General features: G+C 49.2%; 1 protein-coding gene across 1 annotated transcript in view; it reads left to right on the top strand.

Annotated features, from left to right (window-relative positions):
- The first annotated feature begins 1,884 nt into the window (after positions 1-1,884).
- The window catches only part of PARD6G (par-6 family cell polarity regulator gamma), a 91,955-nt gene continuing 66,625 nt past the window's right edge, over positions 1,885-27,214 (top strand). Inside the window, exon 1 of the mRNA XM_030336248.1 lies at positions 1,885-2,031. Within this exon, the coding sequence (XP_030192108.1) occupies positions 1,960-2,031 (72 nt within the window). The 5' untranslated portion in view covers positions 1,885-1,959. The remainder of the gene's footprint in view (positions 2,032-27,214) is intronic.

Genomic DNA, 27,214 nt, shown 5'->3' with positions numbered 1-27,214 from the left:
AGTAAAAATTAAATTCTAAGTGATACAGTTTGCCAATCTGTGTTAAAGGATTTAGATATATGTGTGCTCCGTGACATAGTCATTCCATTTTTTTGTAGTCAATTCTAATGAAATAATTAGAAGTAAGTGAATTCAAGAAACACAGTATGTTATAAAAGCTAAACATTGAGAACATCTTGAATATCCAATAATGCAATGATTAAAAATTATGTCTATAGGGGCGCCTGGGAGGCTCAGTTGGTTAAGCATCTGAATCTTGATTTCGGCTCAGGTATGATCTCCCAGTTTATGGGATCGAGCCCCACTTCGGGCTCTGTGTTGGCAGCATTGAGCTTGCTTGGGATTCTCTCTCTCCCCCTCTCTCTGTCCCTCCCCTGCTCGAGCCCTCTCTCTCTCAAAAGAAATAAACAGTTTTTAAAAATTATGTCTATATTTATATATGCAGCTCTTAAAAACCTTATTTAAGAACATTTAATGAATGTGTTTCTTACATAACATGAGGTGAAAAAAACAGGTTGCAAAACTGGTTAAACAGCATGATCACAATTTTATAAAATATATAAATATATATTCAGAAAAAAACCCATAAATAATATATACCAAAAGGTTAATAGAATTGATTGCTGACCAGTATAATTGTAGGTGACCGTATTTTTTTTCTTTCAATTCTTGTATTCTCCAGATTTCTTTTATAGTAATTTATAGTAATTTCATAATTGCATAACTTATAAATTACGATTATTTATGGTATACCATAATATAATAATATTTAACCTTACTTGTCCCGTCTTCTTAGCTCCATCACAAATTCCTGAAGGATGAGGATTTTGGTTTCCCGCTTCCAGAGGGAAGCTTCCAGCTCCTCTTCCAGAGCCCTCTAGAAAATAAGTACACAGTGACGATGCTAACAACCGATTCCGTCTTTCTCCTAAGATACCCTTTTTTTCACTGGCCTTACGGAAGACTTCCTTTCCATCGGATAGGCCTAGAGGTGCTTCTGACCCTCTCCTTGCTTCTACCTGTGCTAAGTACGCCTTAGGAGTTTGCCTCCTTGCAGAACTTTCGCCTGGACCCATCTACTACCTGGCAGCTAGTACCGACAGGTGTGGCCCGAGGGAGTCAGTCAAGCCTCCACTGGTTCGCGCATCACCCAAGAAAATGACAAAAACCAACCCAAATCAGCCCCTTTCCCTGGCCGCCCAGTGGAGGTAAACAGAATCATGGTGGAGGGGAGATGAAGGAGAAGTTGCGGGCGCCCAGGTGGGAGTGAGGCGCCCCGAGTTGGTCCAAGCTTCTTTTCCCTGCTCCGGTCGCTGCCACCTCCCGCGGAGCAGCGGCTTTGGGGGCTGGCCGCGGGGGCAGGTCCTCGGGGCGCCGGGCGGGACCAGGTTCCTCGGGACTCGTGGGGCGGGTCCTCGGGGAATGGGGCGGGGATTGGGGGGCGGGCCCTCGGGGCACGGGGCGGCACTAGGGTCCTTGAGAGTCGTGGGGCGGGTCTTCGGGGCGCGGGGTGGGCACGGGGGGGCGGGTCCTCGCGGCGCGTGGCGGGACGTGGGTCCTCGGGACTCGCGGAACGGGCCCTCGGGGGCGGGTCCTCTGGGCGCGGGTGAGACTGGGGCCCCCGGAGCTTTGGGGGCGGGCCCTGGGTGGGCGTGGGGTGGGGGGGAGTTGGCGGCTCCTCGGGAAGCGGGGCGGGCCCTCGGGGCTCGCGGGGCGGAGATTGGGGGCGGGTCCTCGGGGCGGCGCGCGCCGGCGTCCCCCCGCTCCTCCCGCGCGCGGCCCCTGGAGTCCCGAGGCGCGCGGCCAGCCCAGCTCCGGCCGCCGCACTGAGAGCTGCGGGGCGGCCGAGCGCGCGCGGGCCGGGGCCGGGGCCGGGGCGGGGGGCGCCGCCCCCAGCGTCCTCTGCAGCCCCGGGAGCGAGGAGCCGAGGCGAGGACGAGGCTGAGTGGGGCCGGAACCATGAACCGGAGCTTCCACAAGTCTCAGACCCTGCGCTTCTACGACTGCAGCGCCGTGGAAGTCAAGAGCAAGGTAAGCCGGGCCCCCCTGCGAATGAATGGGCGCCCCCGGGGGGACTGGACGCTGCGGGAGGTACCGGGGCAGGCGACAACTTTGGGGTGCGGGGGTCCAGCCGCCTTTCCCGCCGCTGCACGGACACAAAGCCCGGCCGCCCGGCGGGTGCAGCTGGAGCCCGGCGGTAGGAGGGCCGCGCGGGCTCCGGACCCCCGCGGGAGCGGCTCTTTTGTTCCACGAGCGGGAGGCGACCCGGCGCGCCACACGGTGGAGGGGCGGCGTTTCCGGGGCGACCCGGGGGCTGCTCGGAGTGGGGTCGTGGGGGGGGGGAGGTGCTGGGGGGCCCGGGCCGGGGGAGGGCCTGGCCGCGCCGCCTCCTTCGCTGCGGAGGAGGCTCGGGACTAGCGAGGGGAGAGCGGCAGCGGGCCGGGACACCCCCCCCCCCCCAGCCCCTGGCCCAGGCTCTCTGGGCGCGCCCGGCCGGTGGCCCCTCCCGCTGTCCGCGCCCCGGCCCGAGCGTGCCCCAACTTGAGGGCTGCTGTGCGCGTTCGGGTAATTGGCTGATAGGATCTGGCGCTTCTGCCCTCTGCGGGGGCGGCTCATTCGCGGCTGACGCTTTTGTCTGCGAGGGTCTTGTTGCAGTTGCTCAGGGTCCCGGAGGAGGGGGCTCCTCGGGCCCTAAGCTGCTGCCGCCTGGGGGTCGGCCCTCTCGCCCTTCCTCCACGCCTCCCCCCTCCTGTAAAGCGAGGCGGAGCAGCTTGACCGGTGGGAGAGGGGCAGGGCCGGAGGGTGGGCTCAGACCCCCATCTCCACACGCACTTGGGCGCCGGGCGTTCGTGTCTAAGGAGCCGAGAGTCCAGTGCCCCCACTGTGCAGGCCGCCCCTGACCGCCAAGGGCGGAGGGGGTCCTTTGGTAAAGGGTTTACAGGGCGTCCGCCGAGGATGGGGGGCGGCTTCTCCGCAGTGAGCCAATGGAGTTTCGGGATTTCGTTTTCATCTTGAGGAGACAGTCTTTTTATGAACCCCTCACTTCTGTTAAGGTCGCACCCTTCCCCCGAATGCTGACTCTGTGACCCTCGCCCGGAACTCATCCCCTCTTTAGCCCAGGACTGCCCCCAGCCTCCCAAATCAAGTGTGCCTGCTGCGGGGTGTGTGAGGGAAGAACCCACAGGCATGAGTGGGAGCTCCAAACAGTTGTGGGTTTCTTTAACTGGGTGGAGACAGCTGATTGGAGCTCCTGGACCACTACCATAGGCATTGAGCACATGTAGTGGTTCCTTTTTTTTTTTTTGGACTTTTTATTTTGAGATTATTTTGGATTCACAGGCAGTTGTGGGAGAGAATACAGACTCCCAAGAAGGTCACTTGTAGTGGCGCAGTGTCATATCCAGGACCTGGTCATGTACCTCTCTGCTCTGTGCACGTCCCTGGGATTACCAGCAAGCACAGACAAGCCACAGAACACTTCCATCAAGGGTCCCTCCGGCTGCCCTTTTAGGGTGTTTGATTTCAGGTGTAAACTGACTAACCCTAAACGCTTTCCCTAAATCACGCGAGCCACGTTCCTCATGCTCAGGAGCCATGTGCGCCTCACAGCTGCCTGATGACAAGCACAGCTCCAGAGGACCGATCCAGAAGGACGGATCTGGAGCAGAGGCCCTCACCAGGCCTTATCACACAGTTCTGGACTGCTGGTACAGGGCAGGCTACTGGGGGCCTGCCTTTGCCTCTCCTCCCGGACAGGAGTGAGAGGCTGTGGGGGTTCTGGCTGCCCAGCCAGCTGCGTCAGACTGCCCTACGCCTTCTGGCTCCCCAGTTGCTGGCCCGTGCTCCAAGCTTGGGTTCAGGTTCAGATGCAGTGAATGTTCCCCTGGAGGTGAGCGGCAGAGCTGGCGTTTGGGTTGGATTTGGGAGCACCCCTGAAAGGGCCACACCAACCTGGGTGCAGGGAGTGCCTGCTGAGCTGGCTGTTGGACACACACACGTTCCATTTTGGATGACGGGGCTTGCCTTCTTGTCTGTCCAGAGAGTACACCTGGCTCTTCCTTCCGCGTACACCCTCCCACTGCCCCCCTTAGTGGTTAATACTTGATACCATGCGCCCATCTCCGCAGGGAGCCTTTACTCCAGCTGCTCTTGTCAAAATACAGGAAGCAAAACTTGATGACAATGATGTCTTTATTCAGGTTAAACGTAGCGCCATAGCATCTCGGTTTGCGTGTGGGGAAAATGGTGCCGGGGCCTGAGTCCAGCTAGGTCTGCTACCTACTTCTCTTTTGAACTTTCAGGAAAGTCATTTAAACTTTCAGAGCCTTGGTTATTTCATCTGTAAAATGGGCATTGTTCCTGTTCTGCTTACTTCCCAGGACAAAAATGAGGTAATGAATGTGAAAGCACTTGGAAGACTTGAGGAGTTCCTGCAGTTGTAAATGTCAGTTCCTGCAGTTCAGAATATTGGGTATGAAATTGTGTGGCATTTCAGGATATTGGGTCTGAAATTCACCTCTCACCCTCTCAGAATTTTGGGCCATGTGCTACAGCTAGTCAATTCCCAAAGCCTTGACCTGGTGGCTCTCCCCCATCACAAACATTTCCACATACTTGTGATTGATCTGTTCCTCCCCAGACCAACAGAATGTACTTCCTACTCCCCAGCCCTGGCAGTGGGACTGCCTTTTTGCCACTTGCTTTGACTTTTGCCTCTCCTCCCATGAGACCTGCAGTGTGGAGGGAGGAACTGTGCACAGGTCTGGGGGAGCATGTTCAGGCCCAAGGGAGCACATCTTGGAGCCTCGTAGGGGTAGCAAGAAGGCCAGTGTCTAGGGGAGGTGTCTGCAAGGAGCATAGGAGTTAGAGGATGTCTGAAGGAGCACAGTCACCCTCTGTCAGCAGTGTGCTCCCCCCGCACAAGCCCCTGCCTTCTAGTTGAAGACCCTGGTGCTAAAGGAGGCCCATCATTGTCCAGATACCCAGTCCCAGTCGGGCCTCATTCACATTCTCTTAACCTGGTGGCCTGTCTGCCATGGTTATGTAGCTTTCCCCCACCTGAAGTGCTCTCTGAGAATCCACCCTGTGCACCAGCCCTTTCCTACAAAGCCCATCCGATGCCTTCACCAGGCCAAGCCCCCTCCAACTCCTGACCCCTTCTCATCTTATGGCCCTTGTCACAGTGTGGCACAAGGCAGTTGTTCACAACAGAGACCAAAGACTGTGTTTACAACTCAGGGGCATGTCATGTCCATTGTGTTTGGCGGAGATTCACTGCTAAGTGTTTTAATCCAGTGTTTGCTGCTTTGTTTAAATCATGTTGGAGATGGGGCGCCTGGGTGGCTCAGTCGGTTAAGCGTCCGACTTCAGCTCAGGTCACGATCTTGCGGTCCATGAGTTCGAGCCCCGCATCGGGCTCTGGGCTGATGGCTCAGAGCCTGGAGCCTGCTTCCGATTCTGTGTCTCCCTCTCTCTCTGCCCCTCCCATTCATGCTCTGTCTCTCTCTGTCTCAAAAATAAATAAACGTTAAAAAAAAATTAAAAAATAAACAAAAAATTAAAAAAAAATCATGTTGGAGGCTTTTCTGGATTGTAAACAAATATGTTGTCATTATAGAAGATTTAAAAACTGTATCAGGCACAAAATGGGATAAGTCTCCCATCCAGAAATGAGCCACTGTTCAGCGTTGCTGTGTGTCTTCTTGACCCTTTATATGCATATGTAGCATCTTTATGCTACACAATCAGGATCATATTTTACAGGCATGTCATTCTATAGCCTGCTTTCCCCCGTCAGTTTAACAGTGTGTTTTCTCGTGTCATTAGAATTTTCTTAAAAACATTCTTAAAACATATTTTAAAATTACTACTTAGTATTTATTTTATGTGTAAACCATAATTAACCAGTATCCTATTTGGGTCATTTCCAGTTGTTTTCTGTAATAAACGATGCCATGAATAACATTTATATTTAAAGTCTAAATAAACATTACCTACAGAGTATGTATAGATATGCTACATAAAAGGTATAAAGAACTGCTGATTTATTAAGTCTTATTGTTTCTTCAGGACAGATTCCTAGAGTGCAGTTGTTATGTTAAAAACATGCACATTTATAAGACTTTGAATATATATATGTATATATTGCTAAATTTTCTTGCAGAAAGTCTCTTCTGCAGATTTATATACTGTTTCACATCTGCCCACCCATCTCTGTCACCCCTCCCTCCCTCTAGCACTGATATTTCCTCCTTTCTTTTCTTTCTTTCTTTCTTTTAGTTTATTTATTTATTTTGAGAGAGAGAGAGCACGAGTGGGAGAGGGAGACAGAGAGCTGAAATCCAGAGTTGGATACTTAACCGACTAAGCCACCCAGGTGCCCCTGCCCCTAGCACTGGGCATTATTCTTTCCCAGGTAGATAAGTGGAACCCCCTCCCATTGTTTTAATTTGTATCTTTGAATTATTGGTGAATTGAACGGTTTTATATTTGTGGGCTATTTGTCTATTTTTAGCTGCCTCTTTCTTTCCTACATGCTTTTTTTTTTCCTGTTAGTCCTTATTTTTTATTAAATTATGGGAGCTGCTTGACAACAGATTTTCCCACCTGTGCTGAGGTAACAGTGTTTCGGCCCACAAGTTCCCTGGTCCCCAGACCTTATCTCTGGCTGAGGTTGTTGGCTGCCCGGTGCTGCAGGAACATGTCTTTCCATCTGGTGGGCTGGGGGCTGGGCCAGGCCCTCCCCATGGGGTGATTGGGCACTTGCCTGCAGCCAGCCAGTTAAGAACTGCCTGACACAGTTTGACTCACCTGTGTGTGTCAGCTACACCCTTTTAAGATTCCAGCTTTGTATGTGTGCACGTCTGTGTTCAAACAGGTTCGGTGACTTGATGTGGGAAGCTGCATCTGGAGGAGACTCTCACCAGGGACCCAGGTAGCAGATGTCAGTCTAGTGGGTGCCAGTGGTGTCCGTGCCAACCTTTTGTGGGTCTCAGAGCCCTGTGAACTCTCCCAGAGGGTACTCCAACTAGTCAGGAGTTCGAGCCTTTTTCTAGGACCCATGGCATTTCAGATGGAGGGTTCTCCCAGTTTCAGGGAAGGAGTGTCAAGAATTGGAAGGTGCAGCTATTCAGGGTATCAGAAGCTCAAAGGTTTCTGAGTCATGTTTAAAATCAGTGAGGGGGCGCCTGGGTGGCGCAGTCGGTTGAGCGTCCGACTTCAGCCAGGTCACGATCTCGCGGTCCGTGAGTTCGAGCCCCGCGTCGGGCTCTGTGCTGACAGCCCGGAGCCTGGAGCCTGTTTCAGATTCTGTGTCTCCCTCTCTCTCTGACCCTCCCCCGTTCATGCTCTCTCTCTCTCTCTCTCTCTGTCTCAAAAATAAATAAACGTTAAAAAAAAAAATTTTTTTTTTTTTAAAAATAAAATCAGTGAGAAAGGAGAGGCACCCCGACCCTTTCCCATGAAGGTGCTCCCCGGACCTTTAGAGGCAAGCAAGGAATGAGCTAGGAACTATGGCAGCAGAAGCCACCATGACAGTAGTCATTTAACAAGGGAGCATCAGGAGTTAGTGTAAGACTTGTTCAGCTGGCCGAGTACGTGTTTACTGGCTCACCACTTCCTCTTGGCAAATCTCTAGTCTTCTGTGAGCCTGGGGAGTGATGGGAGGTACTGTGAGCCTTTTTAGACCCTGCAGCTTTCCTCTGAAGCTACCCCTGGACACAGTAGGGGTATACAGATGGTCCAGGCTGGACACTCCCCTCTGTGTACAGGGTGCACTCAGAAGTATTTCTTCAAATTTGTTTAACTGCAGATACACACGCCAGACACTGTTCTAAATACACAACAATTGCAAATAATAGTTCCTTAAGTCCCATCACAGCCCTGCAAGATGGGTTCCGTTATCACCACCAGTATGTAAGAGAGAACACTGAGGCCCAGGGAGTTCCACGAAGCTGCCCAAGGTCAGAGACCCCCAGCAGTCTGGCTCCAGAGTGCATGCTCTTTGCCATGAACTGTCAGTGGCCACTGGGGGAGAAGGGCTCCTGATTTCTCTTCCTCTGACAAGCCCTGAAATCCAGGTCTGGGTATTGATGCAGGTGTTCCTAGCATGCCCTGTGCAGAATGAGACAGACCCCCTTGGGCTGTCTGGATCTAGAGCTTGTAAGGGTAAGCTCTTGTGCTTTTGGGGCAAGAAGTTCTATTTTTCTTACATCACCATTATAGGTTCTTATGGGATGGTCTCAGGGAAGTTTTCTACTCAGTAGTTGTTCTGGAAAGTCTGATTCCACAATGCGTTGATTTTTATTTTATTTTATTTTATTTTATTTTATTTTATTTTATTTTATTTACTGAGCAACCACTATGTGCCAAGCATAGGGCTCATGATGGGCGTACAAAGATAGCTAAGACAAATGTTATCTCCTCCTTATAAAACTATGCTCCAGGGACGCCTGGGTGGCTCAGTAGGTTGAGCGTCCGACTTCGGCTCAGGTCAAGATCTCACAGTTCGGGAGTTCGAGCCCTGCGTTGGACTCTGTGCTGACAGCTCAGAGCCTGGAGCCTGCTTCAGATTCTGTCTCCCTCTCTCTCTGTTCCTCCCCCCCTTGCACTCTGTCTCTCTCAAAAATAAATAAAGATTAAAAAAGAAAGAAAGAAAGAAAACTATGGTCCAATGAAGGTTTGGTCTGGCACGTGGGAAGATTAGGGTGGGGGTGGGGGTGGGGTGGAGGTCCTTCATTCTGATATCCCAAGTGTCACCAAATCACCACTTCCCATTTCCTTGAGCTCAGACGCTTCCGGCGCATCCCAGCTGGCCTGTCAGCCCACCAAGACCAGTCATGGTGGTCAGCCTCCAGGAACCACCCGCCTGCTTTCTAGCAGCAGCAGCAGCGTCAAAGTCTGCTATGGTTGCTTCGAGATAAGTCAGACCACCTTCTCCCTTCATTGCTTCCAGAAGCAGCTGGGCTCTGGCCTCCACTTTTCCTCATCTGGGGGCTCTCCTCTGCACTAGACCAGGAGGCCAGCTCCGAAAACTGGCTGCATTTCTCAGTGATCTGCTCCCAGGAGAAACTCGGCATCTAAAGTGTGAAAAGCAGTGTTTTGCACACAGGAGGTGCCCAAAAAATGTTGGCTGAGTTGAATTCAGATAAGGAACAGCTGGATTTTCCTGTTGGCTACTAGTCCAGAAGTCGTTAGGATACTTTAGAAAAGAACTACTTTTTGAGGAAGGTGACCTCACCTTCCTTGGCTCACTGATGGGATTATTCTCCGGGCACCTCTGAGAGGAGCCTTGTCCTCTCCCTGCCAGTGCTGCAGGGGACAGCGTGGACAGAAGCGGGGAGAGGATGAGCTAAACAGAAAAGAGAAACTTTGAGAGTTGAAAGGAAATTGTTTTAAAAGTCCATGTTGATATTTCTGCTGTGTTGGTGTCTGCTAATTTCCTTAGTGTTTGATCACAGGCCGAGAGCCCCAGGGGGTGCAGTCCGTGGGCCCCTTTTCAGAGCCAGCTCTGTGCGCATCTCCAGGAGCCAAGCTCATAGCCCTTCCTTGCAAGCTCCATTGGCCCTACATGCTTCCTCCTCCGGAGCTGCCGCGGGCAGCCCCGAGTTACCTACAGGTAGGGGTAACAGGCCCAGGACACTCACTCACTGTTACAGCTGTGACATCAGTTACCTTTGATGCCTTTTTTCCATGTCCCCTCATTTCAGTTCTTCCCAGGTTCTCAGGGTCCAGGGATGTGTGTCCCACACCCCATCACCCATCGCTCTGTCTCCTCCCAAGGCCGTGTTCCTCATTGGGGCTCTGAGCAGATGCTTGCCGGCACGCTCCACTCCTCATCCCCAACCAGAGCACCTGCTCTGTATTTTGGGGTATGTGTGTTGCATTTTACTTGGGGGTAGAAAAAAAGCTTTTGCTGCTCACAGAGTTTGAAAACCACCCAGAGCCTCATGCATGGCCCAGCCCTGTTAAATTCTTGGTTTGTCTCCTCCCCCTGCTCCACAGGCTGACCTTCTTACAACCCGATCCCTTCCCACTCTTGCCCAGGCTTGAGGCTGAATAGCTGCCTTTTCAGTTGGCTGTTCCAGACCTACTTAATGCGGCAGGCTCTCTCCTTGTGACACTAAAATACACTAATCTCAGGCGTGCAGCTTAATGAAAGTTTGCATGCTTACACACCCAGGTGACCACTATGCAGATCACAGTGTGGAACATTCCAGTATCCAGGAAGCTTCCCTCATACCCTGTCTAGTCAGCACCCACCCCCAGTGTAACCACCATCAGGGGCTCGGTCACTAACGATGAGTGTTCTGGTCCTGTGACGTAATGATACACTCCTGTGTCCAGAGGGCACGTTGTGTGCATCAGTGGAGATTTTTTATGGGTGCTAAGTGTTGTGCTTCTGCCTGTGTTGATGGTGCCCAGAGCCGCGTGCATGTCCTTTGGTGGCTGTGTGCATGAGTGCCTCTTCAGTGCACTCATGCTCTCCGCTGGCCTTCGCGATACTGCTATGCTCGGTGCGGGGGGACACTGAGCTGCCCTGGTGGTCCTGCTGAGTCTAACCCACCACGCAGCGCGACTGTTCTCAGCTCGGTCCCTGGACTAGACTGGATTTAGGGGAGTGGCTGCTGTGGGACGTCTGAGCATTTGAGAGTCCCAAAGGCCTTGAACCACAACGTATTAAGTGTGTGTTGATTAATAAATTAAAATAAATCAGGAAGAGATTCTTTGTCGCAGAATTTATGTTTCTGCCGCTGACTGGTGAAGGGACTCTGATACTTCTCCATGTGATTCTGTGGTTCCTTTTGCTGTTCTCTTGCCTTTCTTGCCTTTCCTTCAGTCCACACCAGCTTCCATGGGCCCCTCTGGTGGACCTGGCATTGTGCAAGAAGCTGAGACTCTGGGCGAACAAGGATGGGCCTGCGGGCTGCTCGACAGGTCACAGGGCATCTCATGCACAGGCTCTTCAGTGAGATGCGTTGTCTCCTTTTTGAATAGTGTCTGATCTTCATGTGTAGAATGAAAACCCCACAAGCAGCCTCAGCTTGGTGGGCTGTGGACACCTGTGCAGGTCAGAGCTTTCAACCACCTTCACCCTGGGAGGTTTGCTGTGTTACCCGGAAGCTCTCCCTGATACACACCTGTGGATGTCGACAGATCACAGTGCAGCCACCGGTGGGGCTTTGTCTGCTCCTCCTAAAAGCCCTGCCCAGTGAGCAGGTGTATCTGTTCTCCGTGTTATCACATCGGTGTGCTTGCCGAAAGCTGGATTAGGCGTCAGTGTACCAGGCAGACCTCTCTTGGTATCTTTGCTTCTGAGGCAAGGTGAGGACAGACAGGGCACCCCTTTTGGGGGACGTGTGCTTTGTGGAAGGACCCCAAGGTCCCTGGGTAAGGGCTGTGGAAGAGAGAATTGTGAGGGACAGCTGAGAGAGGTGCCATGCTGGAAGGATGTGGAGGATAAAGTAACATCCATATCCTGTTTTCCACGGCACGGGGGCCTGAGCCACTGGCTCCCCACCCACAAGTCCTGACCTGACTTCCCCTGTTGGCCTGGGATAATGATGGGGTGTTGCTATGGGACAAAACAAACTTCTGTGCCTGTAGGATGTTCCCTCACGTGGGGCCGCAGGTGGCCCCAGCCTCAGGCCCATCAGCAACTGTCCAGACCCAGGGGCACAGGCCCAAACCTCATAGGAACATGCTCCTGTCGACGGCAGGTGAGGCAGGGGCTCTGCTTCTCTGGGCAGATGCTGGCAGCACCGTCAGGGAGACACTCCCGGGTGAAACAGCGTGTTGAGGAACACCCTTCGCTGTTCACGAGGTGCGGTGAGCTGCCCTGGGGTCCCCCTCACCACGCTTGGAGGCGCCTGTCCTATCCCCCATCTCCCAGGGGCGTGGCCCCATTGCCAGTCTGTCAGTGGTGCCTCTTCCCAGCCAAGGTGGCCGAGGACTCTCGTCATGGCGTTGCCAGAGATGAGCACGTGGCCATGAGAGTGGCCAAGGCTGTGCCGTTGAGGGTGCTGTGCATGTCCCCTCAGCTGGGTTTCTGGGAGGCACACAGTCTCTGGGCCCCCTCCCTGCACCGGGAGCCTGGCCAGCCTGGTGGGAGCATCTGCTGCTCAGGTCACATCACCTGGAGAGTCTAGGTGGCTATGACCCTCTCTGTTCAGTTGTGGCTTCCTTTCTTGAAGCATCAGCTGTGTGCTGTGCTTTCTGCCAGGGCTCCCGCCAGGTCTTCGACATAGATGTTTTCCTCAAAGCTCATGACACGGTGTGCATGGACTGTCGTGGGGAGCACCCTTGGGGCTTGACCAACCTATTAAGTCAACTAAGCAAGGCCCAGGTATAAGTGGCAAAACCAGACCCTAAACCCTCAGTTGCTTCCCATCTGTTTCACATTGTTTCCTGATTCTATCTGCTGGAAAATAGACAACAGCTACCTGCCCGGATGTGGTCTGAAGTCACATCCTCTATCTCTCCACCTCCCTCCCCAGCACCTCCTGGACCCTGGCTCAGGGCTGTACTGCTTCCTGTGTGTCCCTCACGGGTCCTGTGAAACCCCCTCTCCCAACAGCCCCATGAGCTCCAGCCTGTGCACCGTCTGTTTGGTGCAGGGATGAACCTGATCCCACTTCCTCCTCTGGTACCCCATGGGATCTTCGCAGCTGTGGTCAGAGTAGTTGGTGACCACCCCAGTCCCTGGCGCACCTGAAGTGCCACAAAGCGGATGCCCCTTGAATTGCATGGCTAAGGGTGCACAGTGCCCACTGGGCTCTGAGCCTCCACCTGGAGCTGCGGGGTTCAGGTCATGCTCATGAGCACAGCTTTTCTCATACAGAATTATAAGGAGAGTGTTTCATCTGAAACATGGACCTGAGAGATAAGTGCCAGCCAGGGATGGAAGGGACGGGGCTGAGGAAGGTGGCTCCTCAGGAACCGGGAAGGTGGCTCAGCTGAGGAAGGACGTGTTGCTCTCAGTGGCCCACAGCATGTTTGGGTCTCTGAGAAGGGCTCCCCAGGATCAGCTGTGCGGGAACGCTATGCACCTTCTCCAGGCAACCTGGCCAATAGCAGCCATTGGCTGGGATCACACTCTCAGGACAGCCCATGTATTTGTATTTGAGTCTCACAAAAACCCTATGAAGAATATATTTTTGTCCCTTTTTCACAAAGGAGGAAATATGCTCAGGGAAGTTTACATTATCCAGAGTCACACAGCCAGGAAAGGTGAGTTGGGAATTTGAACCTGCAGAGCCTTGAGCTTAATGACTCTGCCCTCCTGTCTGTTGTTGGACACCGTGGCCCAGATCTGGTGCCATCGCAACCCATCCCCATCCCTGGAAACTGCCCCTTTTTTTGTGCATCGCGAGTTCATGTTGGGCTATGACTCTGCTTCCCTAGGGGGCCAGGGACCCAGGTCTCTGCCTGGGTGGCTCTCTGCTTCTGGTCCCAGAAAGGCAGGGTCAGATGGCCTCCACATCCTGCATGCTGTGGCCTAGGCAGACCTTCCAGTCGGCGGGCTCCCCCTCGCATAGCAGCCGGGGCAGCCTAGCCCTCTATCATGCTGCTCCGCCTGCAAGAGCCCCTCCTCATCCACACACTCAGTGGTTCAGGCATCCCTTCCCACTTGCGGGTCTGCTCCCAGTGCCCGAGCTTCCACATGGGGTTCTCACCACGCCACTGGAGCTCTCTGGCTCTTTTCTGCATTCCCTCTGGTATTAGCCTCAGTTTCTCCATTTACTGGGCTCATGACTGAGGGCAGGGATTGAGTCCTTCCAGGTCTCAGTGTCCTGGCCTTTACAAGGGGACTAGTGACACCTCTGGATTTCTGTTAGGATTAAAAAGAGCTTGCACACAATGTGTGGCACTGATCATACCTCGTCTACCATACTGGAAATCCCTGCCAGACAGAAACCATAGACCACGTTCCTAAATTTCTGTGTTCTCCACTCCTAGGCCCACCCTACACCTACATTTACCAGTGCCGGGTCCCTGGATGCAGATGGCACATGTGACCTGGAGAGTATGTATGTGAGCAGAGGAGTGCATGCAACACCTGCAGCGCACACACACACACACACACACACACACTCGCTGAGGTGACCCAGGTACACTGGGCTCTTGGTCCCCAGCAGCCTCACACGGGATGTGGTGCCTGTCTGAGCAGTTCTGCAGCTACTGGTGGCTGGGACGTCATTGCTCTGGATCAAGATGGGTGCATGGGGCACAGGAAGGGGCCTTGCTCCGCTGCCGGCTCCACCCCGTCTGACTCACAGGTCTGTGGCCTGATTTTAAACTGCCCTAACATGCCAGCCCAGGAAGTCATCCCATGGTGGGGTCCCACATTCTGACAGATGCCACATGAGGATTATGACCTGTGCTTCCTGATCATTTCCAAAAGGGGGGGTCTTCCCACAGATTTCCATATGGCCTGCACGTGCATTCGTGCTCCTTGGCCCTGTCCCCAAATGGTCCAAGGTGTTGGCATTACCTTATGAAAGTATGCTGATGAGATCCTTCACACCTGGGCTGCCTGGCTCCTTCAGTCTGTGCGGCAGGTGACCTGTTCCTATCCTCTCTTTACCTGAATATTTCCTTTCCTCAAACACAGAGTTTCAATCAGGGCCTGTGTCCTACAGTTTCTTTGTTTGCATTTCCCAGTTTGTAATTACACATTTGCATGTGTGATTACTGTCCAACATCAGGCTTTCAAACAGCCATCAACCCAATGAAGACGCTCAACACTAGCACGGGGCGCCACCCATGTCCGGCATTCAGCAAAATTTTGTTCAGTGAACGAATATGTAAACAGATACCAAAACCCAGCACATAGCAGTGACTAGCAAGATGCTTACTGGGATGTTTGCAACCGTGCTTTTCACACTCGTGTGCACAGGAGTCGCTGGGGGTCTAGTTAGAATTCAGGTTGTGACTCCCTAAGCCTGGGGCCTGAGTTGAAGGTCCCAGGTGACAGTCAGTGATGCTGCTCCTTCAAGGAACACACTTTCAGGAGTTTCTGAGCTCCGGATCCCTGGGCCCAGCCCCAGAGGTGCTGGCTTCCTGGCCTCAGGTGTGCCAGCCGTGCACAGCTCCCTGGGCTCTTCTGTTCACAGCCCTGGGCTGGGCCTTGCTGCCTTGTTTGTGCTGCGCCCCTAGGATCACACTAGATTCGGCTTTGCGTCGTTTTCTTTCACTGCCCACGTGGTAAAGGCTTCCTTGAGTCATTAAACCCACTAATACAGCGTGCATCTGTTGGCTTAATTATATTTCATCCTGGGGATGTACTTTGTTTGGTGAACTTTTACAGTTAACATTTTATACTACTGTAAATATTTTTAAATGTTAATTTATTTTTGAGAGACAGAGTGCGAACAGGGAGAGAGAGAAGGAGAGACAGAGACAGACAGAATCTGAAGTAGGCTCCATGCTCAGAGCTGTCAGCACAGAGCCCCAGTGGGGCCCGAACCCACGAACCGTGAGATCATGACCTGAGCCCAAGTCGGATGCCCAACCGACTGAGCCACCCAAGCGCCCCAAAACTACTGTATTTTGATGAACGTTTTCCTTGAAAATCTCTGTTTCTGATGACTTCCCGCGATTGCTCTCACCTGCGAGGCCTGGAGGCGGGGCCTCACTGGGAGGGGTTCAGCGGGTGCGGTCTCAGAGCCTGGGTGGGCGGGGCCCGAGCTGAAGGCGGGGCGTCGGTGGAGCCCTGCAGTGACGCCTCGGAGGGAGCGGGCCTGGGACGCAGGGCCCCTAACGCTGGGCCGGGGGAGGCTCCGGGAGCTGCAGCGATAACCAGGGTAAAGTGAGTGTGGCATTTTAGGTCTGGGTTTGTCGTGCGTGAAAGGACAGAGTAGCCCCCCTGGATGCCCCTCGGGAGGATCTTTTGTCCAAGATAAGTAACATCTGACGCTAGGAGTCCCGGGTGGGTCGGCCCCACGCCCCGGTCCTTGCGTGTCCGAATGAGATTTAGTGGCTAGGACCCTCCTTGGCCCCTCAAGGTTAGGGCAGTTTCGAGATAACTGAGGAGTCTAGCCCTGAAGAATTTTTTTAAGTAAAATACTGTTCTGTGGTAGTTGTATTAATACAGTGACCAGGAGTAGAAGCGGAGGGAACCTGCTCTGTGCTGGAGCTCAGAGAGGATGGGGGGCTTGTCCCAAGTCCTCTAGTTCAGGGCAGGAGGAGCAGGGGCCAACCCAGCCCGGACTTGGGGAAGAGACCCAGGTGGCCCTTGTGCCCTGATGGTCTGCACTCCTACATAACTCCCAGCAAATTGGAGAGCACACGTGGCCTTCTTAGCTTATTCTGGCCTTTCGCCCGTGGCACTTACCAACTTCTAACATATTCTATGACTTAGGCGCTCGTTATTTTTAGTTTGCTACCTGTCTTCCCTGCTGGAATTTAAGTTTCATAAGGACAGGCATTTCTTCTGTTTGGTCACTCCCTTCCCCAGTGTGTAGGAGAAGTGCCTGTTGCGTAGAACCACTCCATACATTTTCACTGGATGATAAAAGCAGGGGCCATACATTACACTAGTTATTCAGTAAATGTATTTTGTACGACTACCATATGCCAGGATGGGGGGTGGGGCAGGGGATGAAATGGAGACCATATTTTCCTTTTACAACTGTAAAGACCAGCACAGGAAAATATTTGCTTGGTGAATAAGTTCCTATTTGGTATTTTGGAGGAGTGAGTTCAAATAAAAGACACATGTCCCTTAGTATGACACTTTTGGAAAGTATCCTGGTGATTTGGTGGTTCTTGGGGTCGCTGTCTGGTGAAAGGAAGCAGTGAAAGCTAATGATGCTTCTCAGACGTACTTCTCTTTTAGAGTCAGTTCTGCCCAAGGAAGGGATATGAGCTGGGAAGCAGGTGGGACATGGCCGCAGAGGCTCGTGGGAGAGTGCGTCTGCCTGCAGCAAGTGTGTGGTGGGTGATGCATGGTCACTAGCGGAAGGCACAGCCTGGTGTCCATGAACCAAGGGCTCCCACCCAGGTTTATCCAGAGCGGAGGGCATGTGGTCAGAGAAACTGACTACCCTTCCTTCCTGGGAAAGTAATTTGGAAACCAGGCCTTTCTTTAAGAAACAGCTTCAGGCAGCCCTTCGGTGTGATTGAGACCCCATGACCTTTCCTGCCTTTAAAACTGGCCGTTACCATTGAGCCATCTGAAGCAGGGTCACAACCTGATTACCACAGAGAGTGTGTGTTACGTGGCTAAAGACCCCTCAGTTTGCCTGTTTACTCACCTGTTTGCAAATAGTCATTGGGACATTGTCTCCTTGGTTTTGACGGTGAAAACCTCACCCTTGTGTTGGGGGGGTTGGGAGGACTGGCATTTGTCTTCAAATCTAACATACATGGGACAGGGCTGATGTGTGACATGGGACATGGTTTGGGACTTCATGCTTGTATCTCCTACTGCGTTCCTGTTTTGAGACTGTCAGTCAATGTCCACTTAATTAAAATTCCAGAATTTTATTTTAAAACCAGTTGACAGAAGTTTAATTCATTAATTCAATGAAAATTTGTGTGTCTACTGTATATTAGGGACTCTACTAGTCTAGAACAAGCAGACCCCATGCTCCTGGGCTCGTACTCTAGTGTGAGCTTAGGCAGTTTGCTGCCCTAACTCATATGGTAATTGCAAATTTGTAAAATAAATAACCAAATTTGTGGCTCCCTGGGGTTTGGGAGGTGCCTTAGAAGTGACCCAGTTACTAAGCAAATTTTAACTGGTAAAAACTCTACCTTAACACCTGGCTCCTGTGACCTTCCCTGGTGAGTCTGACGATACCCTGTCACGTCCCTGTGGGTACCTTACAAACCAGGAGCCAAGTGACTTAACCTTTCTCAGGTCAGGGGCATCTGAGAGTTAGAGATTCCTCCCTTACAAGACCATGAGCATCCAGAAAAAGAATGTTTTCAAAATATAGAAGATAAGTGGGAAAAAAAAAAAAACCCTCCAGAGTTGACCAGTGTGGATAGCATGCTACCATTTATTTAGAAAAGAAGGAATATAGGTACAGTTCACATGTGCCTTCACATGCAGAAAACACCTTTTGAAGGGCGCATACAACTGAAATCACCAGCTCCAGTGGGGAAGGGGCAGGGTGGCTGGGAGACTTTTTACTGAATACCTTTTGACTTTTGAGCTGTGTGATTCTACCCCTGTTCAAACCGTAAAGAAAAACACACCAAACAGTGTGTAGTTCGAGTTTTGTTCTGTTTTTTTTTTTTTTTTTTTTTAAGCATACATGTTGGAGAGGCCTCCACGAACATCCTGTCACACACTGCACAGATGTCTCAGTGCAGTGTCCCTGCATGTGACCCTCGTGAGCCAGCCCAGGTACTGAACTGACCCCAGAACTCTGGGCTCCACATGGCACCTCAAGTGTCATACCAGAAACTAGACCTCGATTTTCCTCTTTTCTAGGCTTGAGATTAAAAATGGTGTATGTGCATCTCCTGCCCCCACAAAACTGTTAGAAATACAAACGTGTGAGCTTTTAATCCTCAAGTGATAGAAACAGTGATTAATTGCCTCCCCTACAATCTTCGCAGCATGTGGGGACATCACATGGGGTTCAAGCCCTGAGTGCCCTCTTTAGCTAGAAAGACACTGTGTGAAGCGGCCTAGATGAGAAGAAAGTGCTAGGTTTGATTTCCTCCTCTTCTCTTTGACTTTAGCCCTCACAGAGGGGATGACCTTGTGCCACCTTGTGCCAGAGCTGCTTCTTAATCATCAGAAATGTGCCATCTTAGGGGCACCTGGGGTGCTCAGTCGGTTAAGTGTCAGACTCTTGGGTTTCAGCTCAGGCCATGTTCTCACGCCTTTGTGAGTTCAAGTGCACTGAGAGTGCAGAGCCTACTTAGGGTTCTCTCTCTTTCCCTCTGTCTCTGCCTCTCCCCTGCTCACAGTCTCCTCTCTCTTCCTCTCTCTCTCTGAAAATAAATAAATAACTTAAAAAACATTTTTTTAATGTGACATTTTAGAGTTTTTAAGTAAATGTTACCTGAGTGAGTGTAAGAGGAAATCTGGGAACCATGTTTTCAGTGGTAGGAAGAATGGTTTTTTCGGTTAGCTTGGAGTGGCAGCAGCTTAGCACTGCCCGTGTAGAAAAGGATCAGAGTCAAGAAATGGAGTTTTATTTCCAACCTGGAATCAAGGATTTGTGTGGCCTTGGGCAAATCTCTCACCTTCTCTGAGACCCTCAGTGTGAACTCTTGGAAGGGCACTTCCCATGGGGAAGCTTAGGACTTAATTGTGTGCATGAAGACAGCTAACCCAAACAAGCCTTTTGTGCCCTGCAGTGTCCTACACAAAATAGATTTGTTTTGAAACATACGGGTAAGTGTAGAAAGACCTCATTAGGTATCAAGAAAAATTTTTTTACATTTTTAAAATTTTTAACTTGGAAAATAAGAAATAATCATGTTAGTGGTAACAGATTATCCTTGGAGTCACATGACACTGATTGATGAAAATAGATTTGTATTGCCAGAGCCTTGGGACTCCAAAAATATTATTCATATAAAGTTTTAGTTTCTGAATTGGACAAGAGGGACTGAGAGCCTTTTGCAGTTTGGGGCCAGGGTGGAGATGGGTGTGAGGGAAGGCAAGTTCTACCCTGCTCAGAGTGCCTGCCCTCTGTCCTTACCAATTCAACACTGTGGACCAACTTGAACTGGAAAAGCTTGCCCTACCAGCTTGGACTAAGTCTCAGGACCCAGCAGTAATGACGGGGGGGGGGGGGGTGTCCCTGGGGGGTTCCCTGAGTTCTTAAGTTTTTATCTTCTAAATTGATGTGTGCTGACAACAGATGCTTGGACACTTGGTCCTTTAGCGTTTCCTGTATGCCTAGAGCAAAAGCAGAGCCTCCATTGTACTTGGCCAGTGTCACTCTCTGGGGTTTCCAAGTTTCTGAATACAGCTTCCAATCAGTCTTCAGTTGGCTATTTTGGAAAATTATTCTTTGAGGTGAAACCTTTTTAAAAAATAACAGCTCTGTAAGCTATAATTCATGTGAAATAAAATTCACAAGTTTAAAGTACACATTCAGTGGTTTTTAGTATATTCACAGACTTGTGCAATCATTACCACTACCTAATTTTAAAGTATTTTCTTCACTCCAAAAATAAACCTCCTACCTCTTAGCAGCCGTTCTCAATTCCTTCCTGTCCCCAGTCCCTGGTAACCACTAGTCTGTTTTCTCTGTGAATCTGTGTATTCCATACATTTCATACAAATACATCATACAGTACGTGGTCTTGTGTATCTGGCATCCTTCACTTAGCATGTTTTCAAGGTTCATCTTTGTTGTAGCATGTATCAATACTTCATTCTGGGTGACAACACAGGCCCGTTCCACTCACAAGAGCTTGGCACTATCCAGGGAAAGCCAGAGGCCCCACACACAGTGTTGCCACTTTGGACCTTAGTCTGGCTATGGGGTCAGTGTGCCTGATGGAGACCAAGTACACGCTGCCAGCAACTACAAATGTTGGAAGCAGGAAAATAAGCTGCCTCTGTAGTTGTCTCTTAATCAGAAGAAACAAGTTACAAGCAGGCAAAAGTATACTTTTCTGCCATTTACATATACCTCTGTAGTTACATTTAACATTACTGTTTATTCCAGTTAATATATAGTGGTCTTTTATTTCAGCCTCAAGGATAGCTTTAATATTTCTTGTAAGGCAGGCCTGCTGGTAACAGTTCTCCCAGTTTTTGTTTATTTTGGACTGTCTTGTTTCTCCTTCATTTTTTGAAGGGTAGTTGTGCTGGATATAGAATTTTCAGTTGGCATTGTGCCCCCAAACATGTTACCCCACAGCATTTTAGCCCCCGTGATTTCAGATAAGAAGTCAGTTATTCATATCATTGCAGATCTTTTATATAGGATGAATTGTTTTTCTTCTTTTAAGATTCTCTCTTTGGCTTTGGGTTTTACAGTTTGACTAGGATGCATCTAGTTGTGTATCTCATTGAGTTTATGTTAATTGTAGTTTGTTGAACTTTTGGATATGTAGTTAAATTCATTACATTTGGGAAGTTTATACACATTGTTTCTCCAAATATTCTTTCTGCTTTTTTCTCTCTCCTGCTCTGGGACTTCCAGCTGTGTTTCTTTGGATGCATGGTAATACGCCACAGGTCTCTGAGGCTCTGCTCATTTTTCTTCATTCTTTTTTCTTTCTGCTCCCTAGACTATACAGTCTCAATTGATCTATCCTCGTATTTTCTGATTCTTTCTTTGACCACCTCTGATTTTCTGTTGAGTCCCTCTAGGACATTTTTACTGTAGTTATTATATTCTTCAACTCTAGAATCTCAATCTGATTCTTTTTTTAAAAATGATTTCCAGGGCGCCTGGGTGGCTCAGTCAGTTGAGTGTCCGACTTCGGCTCAGGTCACGATCTCACGGTTCCTGAGTTCGAACCCCACATCAGGCTCTGTGCTAACAGCTCGGAACCTAAAGCCTGCTTCGGATTCTGTGTCTCCCTGTCTCTCTGCCCCTCCCCCACTCACGCTCTATCTCCCTCTCTCTCTCAAAAATAAGTAAACATTAAAAAAAATTTTTTTTAATGATCTCCATCTCTTTGTTTTTATTCTGTGTTTGGTTAGACATTGCTTTCATGATTTCCTTCAGATCTTTAGACTTGGTTTCCTTCACTTATTTGAACATAATTATAATAGCTGATCTAAAATCTTTGTCTCGTAAGTGCAGCATCTGGGCCCTTCATTGGCTGCTTATTTTCCTCTGCATGGAGGCCATTTTTTTTTTTCTGTTTCTTGATATATCTCATAAATTTGCTGAAAACTAGACATTTTAATTTTTTTTAATGTTTATTTCTTTGCTGCTTTTTGTTTGTTTAGTGACTTTCCTGGACAAATTCTATAAAGTGTATTATTTGTTATGTGCGACCACTGTTAGCTTCATGGTCATCTGGTGATTGCACAGAGGTTTCCTTACATGAGCTCAACCAGTAGGTCCCCCAGCCTCTGCTCGAGGCTCTGTGTGTGTGTCAGTTCCAGCTGCTTGTGCTCCACTTTAGCCTTCACTTCCTGACTCACAGAATCCCAGGTCAACCAGATAGAGATTCTATAGCCTTCTTGGGTCTCTCCTGATCATGCACACAGCACTGCATGTGTGTGTGGCCTTCTGTGTTTGTAGGAATTTCAGAGCTTTTCCCAGCCTCCTGTGGGTATCTTATTCCCCTCCATTTTTTTCACTGTGGTAAAATACACATGACATAAAATTTGCCACTTAACCATTTTACGTGTGCTCTTCAGTGTCACTAAGTACATTCACACGGTTGTGCAGCCGCCCCCCCCACCTCCATATCCAGAACTCTTTTCATCTTGTAAAACCAAAAGTCTGTCAGTTAAGCAATAACTTCCCAGTTCCTTGCAACTACCACCTGCTTTCTTTCTCCATGATCTGATGGCTCCCGGGACCTCCTACAAGTGGGACCACACAGCCTTCACCCTTCTGTTGCTGGCTCATTTCACACAGCACAGTCCTCCAGCTTTGTGCATGTTGCAGCAGGTGAAAGAACACCCTTCCGTTTTAAGGCTGAATGACACTCCATTGTATGGATATATACCAGTTGTACTTAGGAGTTCCCTGTATATTCTGAGTATTATCCCTTTTTGCAGGCTGTTGTACTCTGTGGATAGTGTCTTCTGATGCGCAAAAGGTAGTTTTCATTAAGTCCAGTGTCTGTTTTTTCTTTTGTTACCTGTGCCTTTGGTGTCATATCCAGTAAATCACTACCAAACCCAGTGTCCTGAAGCTTTTGCACTATGTTTTTATTTAAGAATTCTGTAGTTTCAGGTTTTACATTTAGGTCATTTATCCATTTTGAGTGACTTTGATAATGGTGTTGTTACATAAGAATCCAACTTCAGTATGATAAAAGCATTTTATTTAAATATATATATATTAGCATGGGGTACTGACTTTATATTTTTACTTCCCTTTATATCAGGTTAAACAAGTTTCCTCTAAATGCAGACACGATTCGTTGGCATATAATTCTTGGTGTACTTACCAGAAATTGAAAAAGTGGTTCCAAGGATTGGGCAGTAAATATTGCAAGTCCAGTGGTTTCCAAGACTTTGCTTTCAACAGCATTGAAAATTGTCCTAATTGTCAGCTAATAGATTATTAAAAATATTGTTAATGATAGACCACTCTATGATTATTTATTTTTGGCACATTACTTGGTAAGAGTCACAGAGCTGAGGTCTGGCATGCCTTCTGAGCCCTCAGTCCCATCAACTTACATTCACAGGGAGGAGAAGGAGCAAAAGAGCCGATGTTACTCTGACCTCATTTAGCAAAAACACTCCTCATGAAAGATTTTTTAGGTGTTTACTTAGGATGGTTAATAATTATTTATGAAAATGTGTAACTGTTTCAATCATGATTTAATCATTGTGATGACTTAGGCTACAAACTTTCTACTGTAAAAAATCTATTTATTTTATGTTACTGTATAGTTTTGGTCCATAACCCAGGCATTAAGTTCATCATAGCCAGTTTCTGAGCACACAGTTCACAGTATACAGTTTACATTCACACCGTTGTGCATACCGTCCAGTACTCTTTCCATCTTGCAAAATTAAAACTCCATACCACTGACACCAATATAGAAATATTCTCCACAAATAGAGCCTTGTGGCCATGTGAAAAAGAATGTTTAATTCAATTTATCTGATTTTCTTGCATAGAAGAGTGGCAGGGTACTCCAGCATAAATTATTATGATAAAATACTAGGCTTCAATCCTCTTGGAGCAGTGTGATAGAAACAAGGGACCAAACAGAAAAAAAGCCCATGTGGAATTTCTGATTGTTATAAAAGAGTTGGTTATTCTATTTTAAAATGCATGATGGTAACATCATATCACTATGGCATTTAGCTTTCATTGACTGTATTTAAAAGATCATCTGATAAAATATTTATTTTTAAAAGAAATACAGTATGCTGGAAATTATATCCCTTGCAACTATTTATTTTTGTTATGAAAAATTTAGATGCTAACTTAAAAATATGTTATCCTTTTTATAGTGGTAGTTTTTCAGAATTCCTCAGGAGGTATGTGACATTTGAAGACCACTGCATTAGTACATAGGGATCCCTATGCAAATGCCTGAACCAACTTTAAAGTTTTCTGGAGACCAGCCTGAAATGCCAAGCCTCGCTATAGGAGTTTGTTCCCGCGGCAAGGCTCATGACAAGGTAGTGACGGTTGAGCATCAGACACTCACCTGCTGTCCCACATTCAAACCTGCAGAACTCCACAAAGGGAGGTGTCTGTTTGGGAGGCCGTCTCCTCAGTCCAGAACAGGTACAACTTCAAAGCTAAGTGCTCACTAAGGAAAGTTTTAAGAAAAACTGACATTATGGCACCTGCCCTAGGTTGGCAGGCAAGTTAGACAGCAGCCTCAATCTACCTTTTCCTCCTGTGCCCTGCTCACAGCTGTAACATTTCCCCTTAGAAGGACCCAGATCCACAGAGTAAAGCAACCCACAGAATGAGAGTGTTTCAAATTATATATTTGATCAGGGGAATGAGCCAGTTACAGAAAGACAAAAACGGATGATTGCACTCATATGAAGTACTTAGAGGAGTCATATTCATACAGACGGGCAGGTAGGTGGTGTCACCAGGGACTGGGGGAGGGGCTGGGAGTCCGTGTTTAATGGGGACGGACTCAGTTGCACAAGATACGAAGACACATGGATGGGGACAGCTACTCAGCAGTGTAAACTTTAGGGGCACCTGGGTGGCTGAGTCCGTCAAGCATCTGACTTCGACTCAGGTCACGATCTCACGGTTTGTGAGGTGGAGCCCCACATCCAGCTCTGTGCTGACAGCTCAGAGCCTGGAGTCTGCTTCGGATTCTGTGTCTCTCTTGTTGTCTGCCCTTCCCCTGCTTGCACTCTGTCTCTCTCTCTCTCAAAAATAAAAAAACATTAAAAAAGATTTTTTTAATGGTAAACTTTATGTTATGTGTATTTTGCCATAATAAAAAAAATTAGGAAAAATGCTAATATCCCATTTCATACCTCTTTTTGCCAAACTTTGGGACTCATTCAACGTAAGAAGCATTGTTCACCATACTGCTGGATGGATTAACAAAGTCAGCCTCATTATCAAATACACATCAGACTTGCTTTCTGTCAGGAAGCAGTCTGGATTCATTTTCGTTTCCAGTGCACACGTTAAGACGTATTTTGAAGAAGGGGCACCTGGGTGGCTCAGGTCATGATCCCAGGGTCCTGTTCGTGAGCCCCGTGTCGGGCTCCATGTGGAGCCTGCTTAAGATTCTCTCTCAGTCTCCCTCTGCCCTCTCCTCTGCTCACTCACTCTTTCTCTCTCTCTCTAAAAAAAAGTTTAAAAAAATTATAAAGACGTATTTTGAAGAAAACCACTAAAAGATTGGAGAAACAAATTAGACTAACCTTAGATTGACTGCCAAATGCAGGAGGGACTTGGCCCAGCATGGGCTGTTTCTCACTGCTCACCTAGGATGTGGCCTAATCAGGGGGAGTGAGTCAGGAGAGGCAGCCGGTGTCCCTTAAATCAGAGTGAGTGCGTGGTGTCCAGTTTGGGGGAAGAATCAAGAACCGCACATGAAACTCAGAGGCATACGCTGATTTCATTGGACACCATTGAACTCTCCTTATGTGCTTAATGAAAAGAGGGTGCATACTGATAAGAACTAATTGCTCTGGAAGTTAGCTTGTATTAGATCTGAGATGGGAGAGATGACGGCTATTGTTGAAATAAATATTCATGATGTGACGACATAACCGAATCTGAAAAAAGATCACATTAAACTAATGTAGGCTTGAACTCTTGTGTCTTCAAAAGTTTTGTGGCCCCAGGATGTAAGCCTGTGTGTGAGAGATTGTGTGCTGCTCACCCTGGGCCAGCCAATGGTGCATGCTGGGATAAATATGAAGAAGAGGAGGAATGCTGACCTCTCAGCAATGCGGGAGGGATTTCTCGGTTTGCTGTGCGGTGTTCACAGGCCCCATCTCAAGATGGGTACTTCTGACAGCGGCAGAGTGGCGGGGGAGAGCCTTGCTGCGTGGCCCTCTGGGCTGAGCCCGGAGCCCCTCCTCCCCTGACCCAGTACGTGGGAGGAGGCCTTAGGGGTTGTGCTTGCCCATCGAAGGTGGCTTTTCTCGAACCAGTATTTCAGAATGTCCCACTGTCCTGCGTGCTGAAGTATTTTATTCCTGGGGCAATGTGGGATGGGTGAGAGGTTTGTTTTGTTTTTTAAAAGGGGAAATGGAACAGCAGACTCTGGTTCTCAGAGATCTGTGGCCACGGAGATTTGGAGACTGATTCCCTTAAAACCAGTGGTTTTATGGTGTGGTCCCCAGCCCAAGGGCATCAGCTTCTCCTGGGAACTTGTTAAAAATGCAAATTATGGGGCCCGCTCTCCAGATCAGCCCAGTCCAGACCTCTAGGGGCCTCCAGGTGATTCTGATGCCTGCCCACTTTGAGAACCACACAAACCCATATGGTTTGAGTTGATTTGCCCTTGACTAGTTGACATAATGTCTAGATGATGTAATGACTCGTATTGTATAAACATTAGACATTTCATTTTTGTGTATTTTGGAACCACTATAATTAGTTTTCAGTTGTGTTGAAGAGCATTGAATCTGTGCTGCCTGATGAATAAAGGTCTGTATTGCCAAGCGAGGGACGACAGCATGTCCTAATCCAGAAACCCTTAGGCCAAACAGAGGTGGTGTCCTCGGATCCCAGGATGGTTCAGCCCGTGGGAGGTGACCTAGGGTCCTTTCCTGGCAGAGAACTGTGCCAGGGCCAGGGACTGTCAGGAAAGTTGGGCCCTGGGCATCTCCCAGAGCAGGCGGAGTGAGTACCGTCTTTTGAGAGAGAAACCTGCTCTGTGTTTTGGGCGGGACCAGGGCCCACGTTCGTGTCTCCCTGAGATTTGTGAAGCCTGCTTTTTACCACAGTCCTTCCTTCTTTCACTTTTGCTTCCACTTTTGATCCTTTGGTCTTTTAAAAATACAAACCAGAGGCCCCTAGGTGGCTCAGTCCGTCAGGCATCTGACTCTTGATTTTTGCTCAGGTCATGATCTCACGTGGGGCTCTGCACTGACGGCACAGAGCCTGCCTGGGATTCCCTCTCTCTTGCGCTCTCTCTGTCTGCC

This window comes from Lynx canadensis, chromosome D3 (assembly GCF_007474595.2).
Source record: "Lynx canadensis isolate LIC74 chromosome D3, mLynCan4.pri.v2, whole genome shotgun sequence".
Lineage (NCBI taxonomy): Eukaryota > Metazoa > Chordata > Mammalia > Carnivora > Felidae > Lynx > Lynx canadensis.
This window is presented reverse-complemented; position numbering and strand designations above follow the sequence as displayed.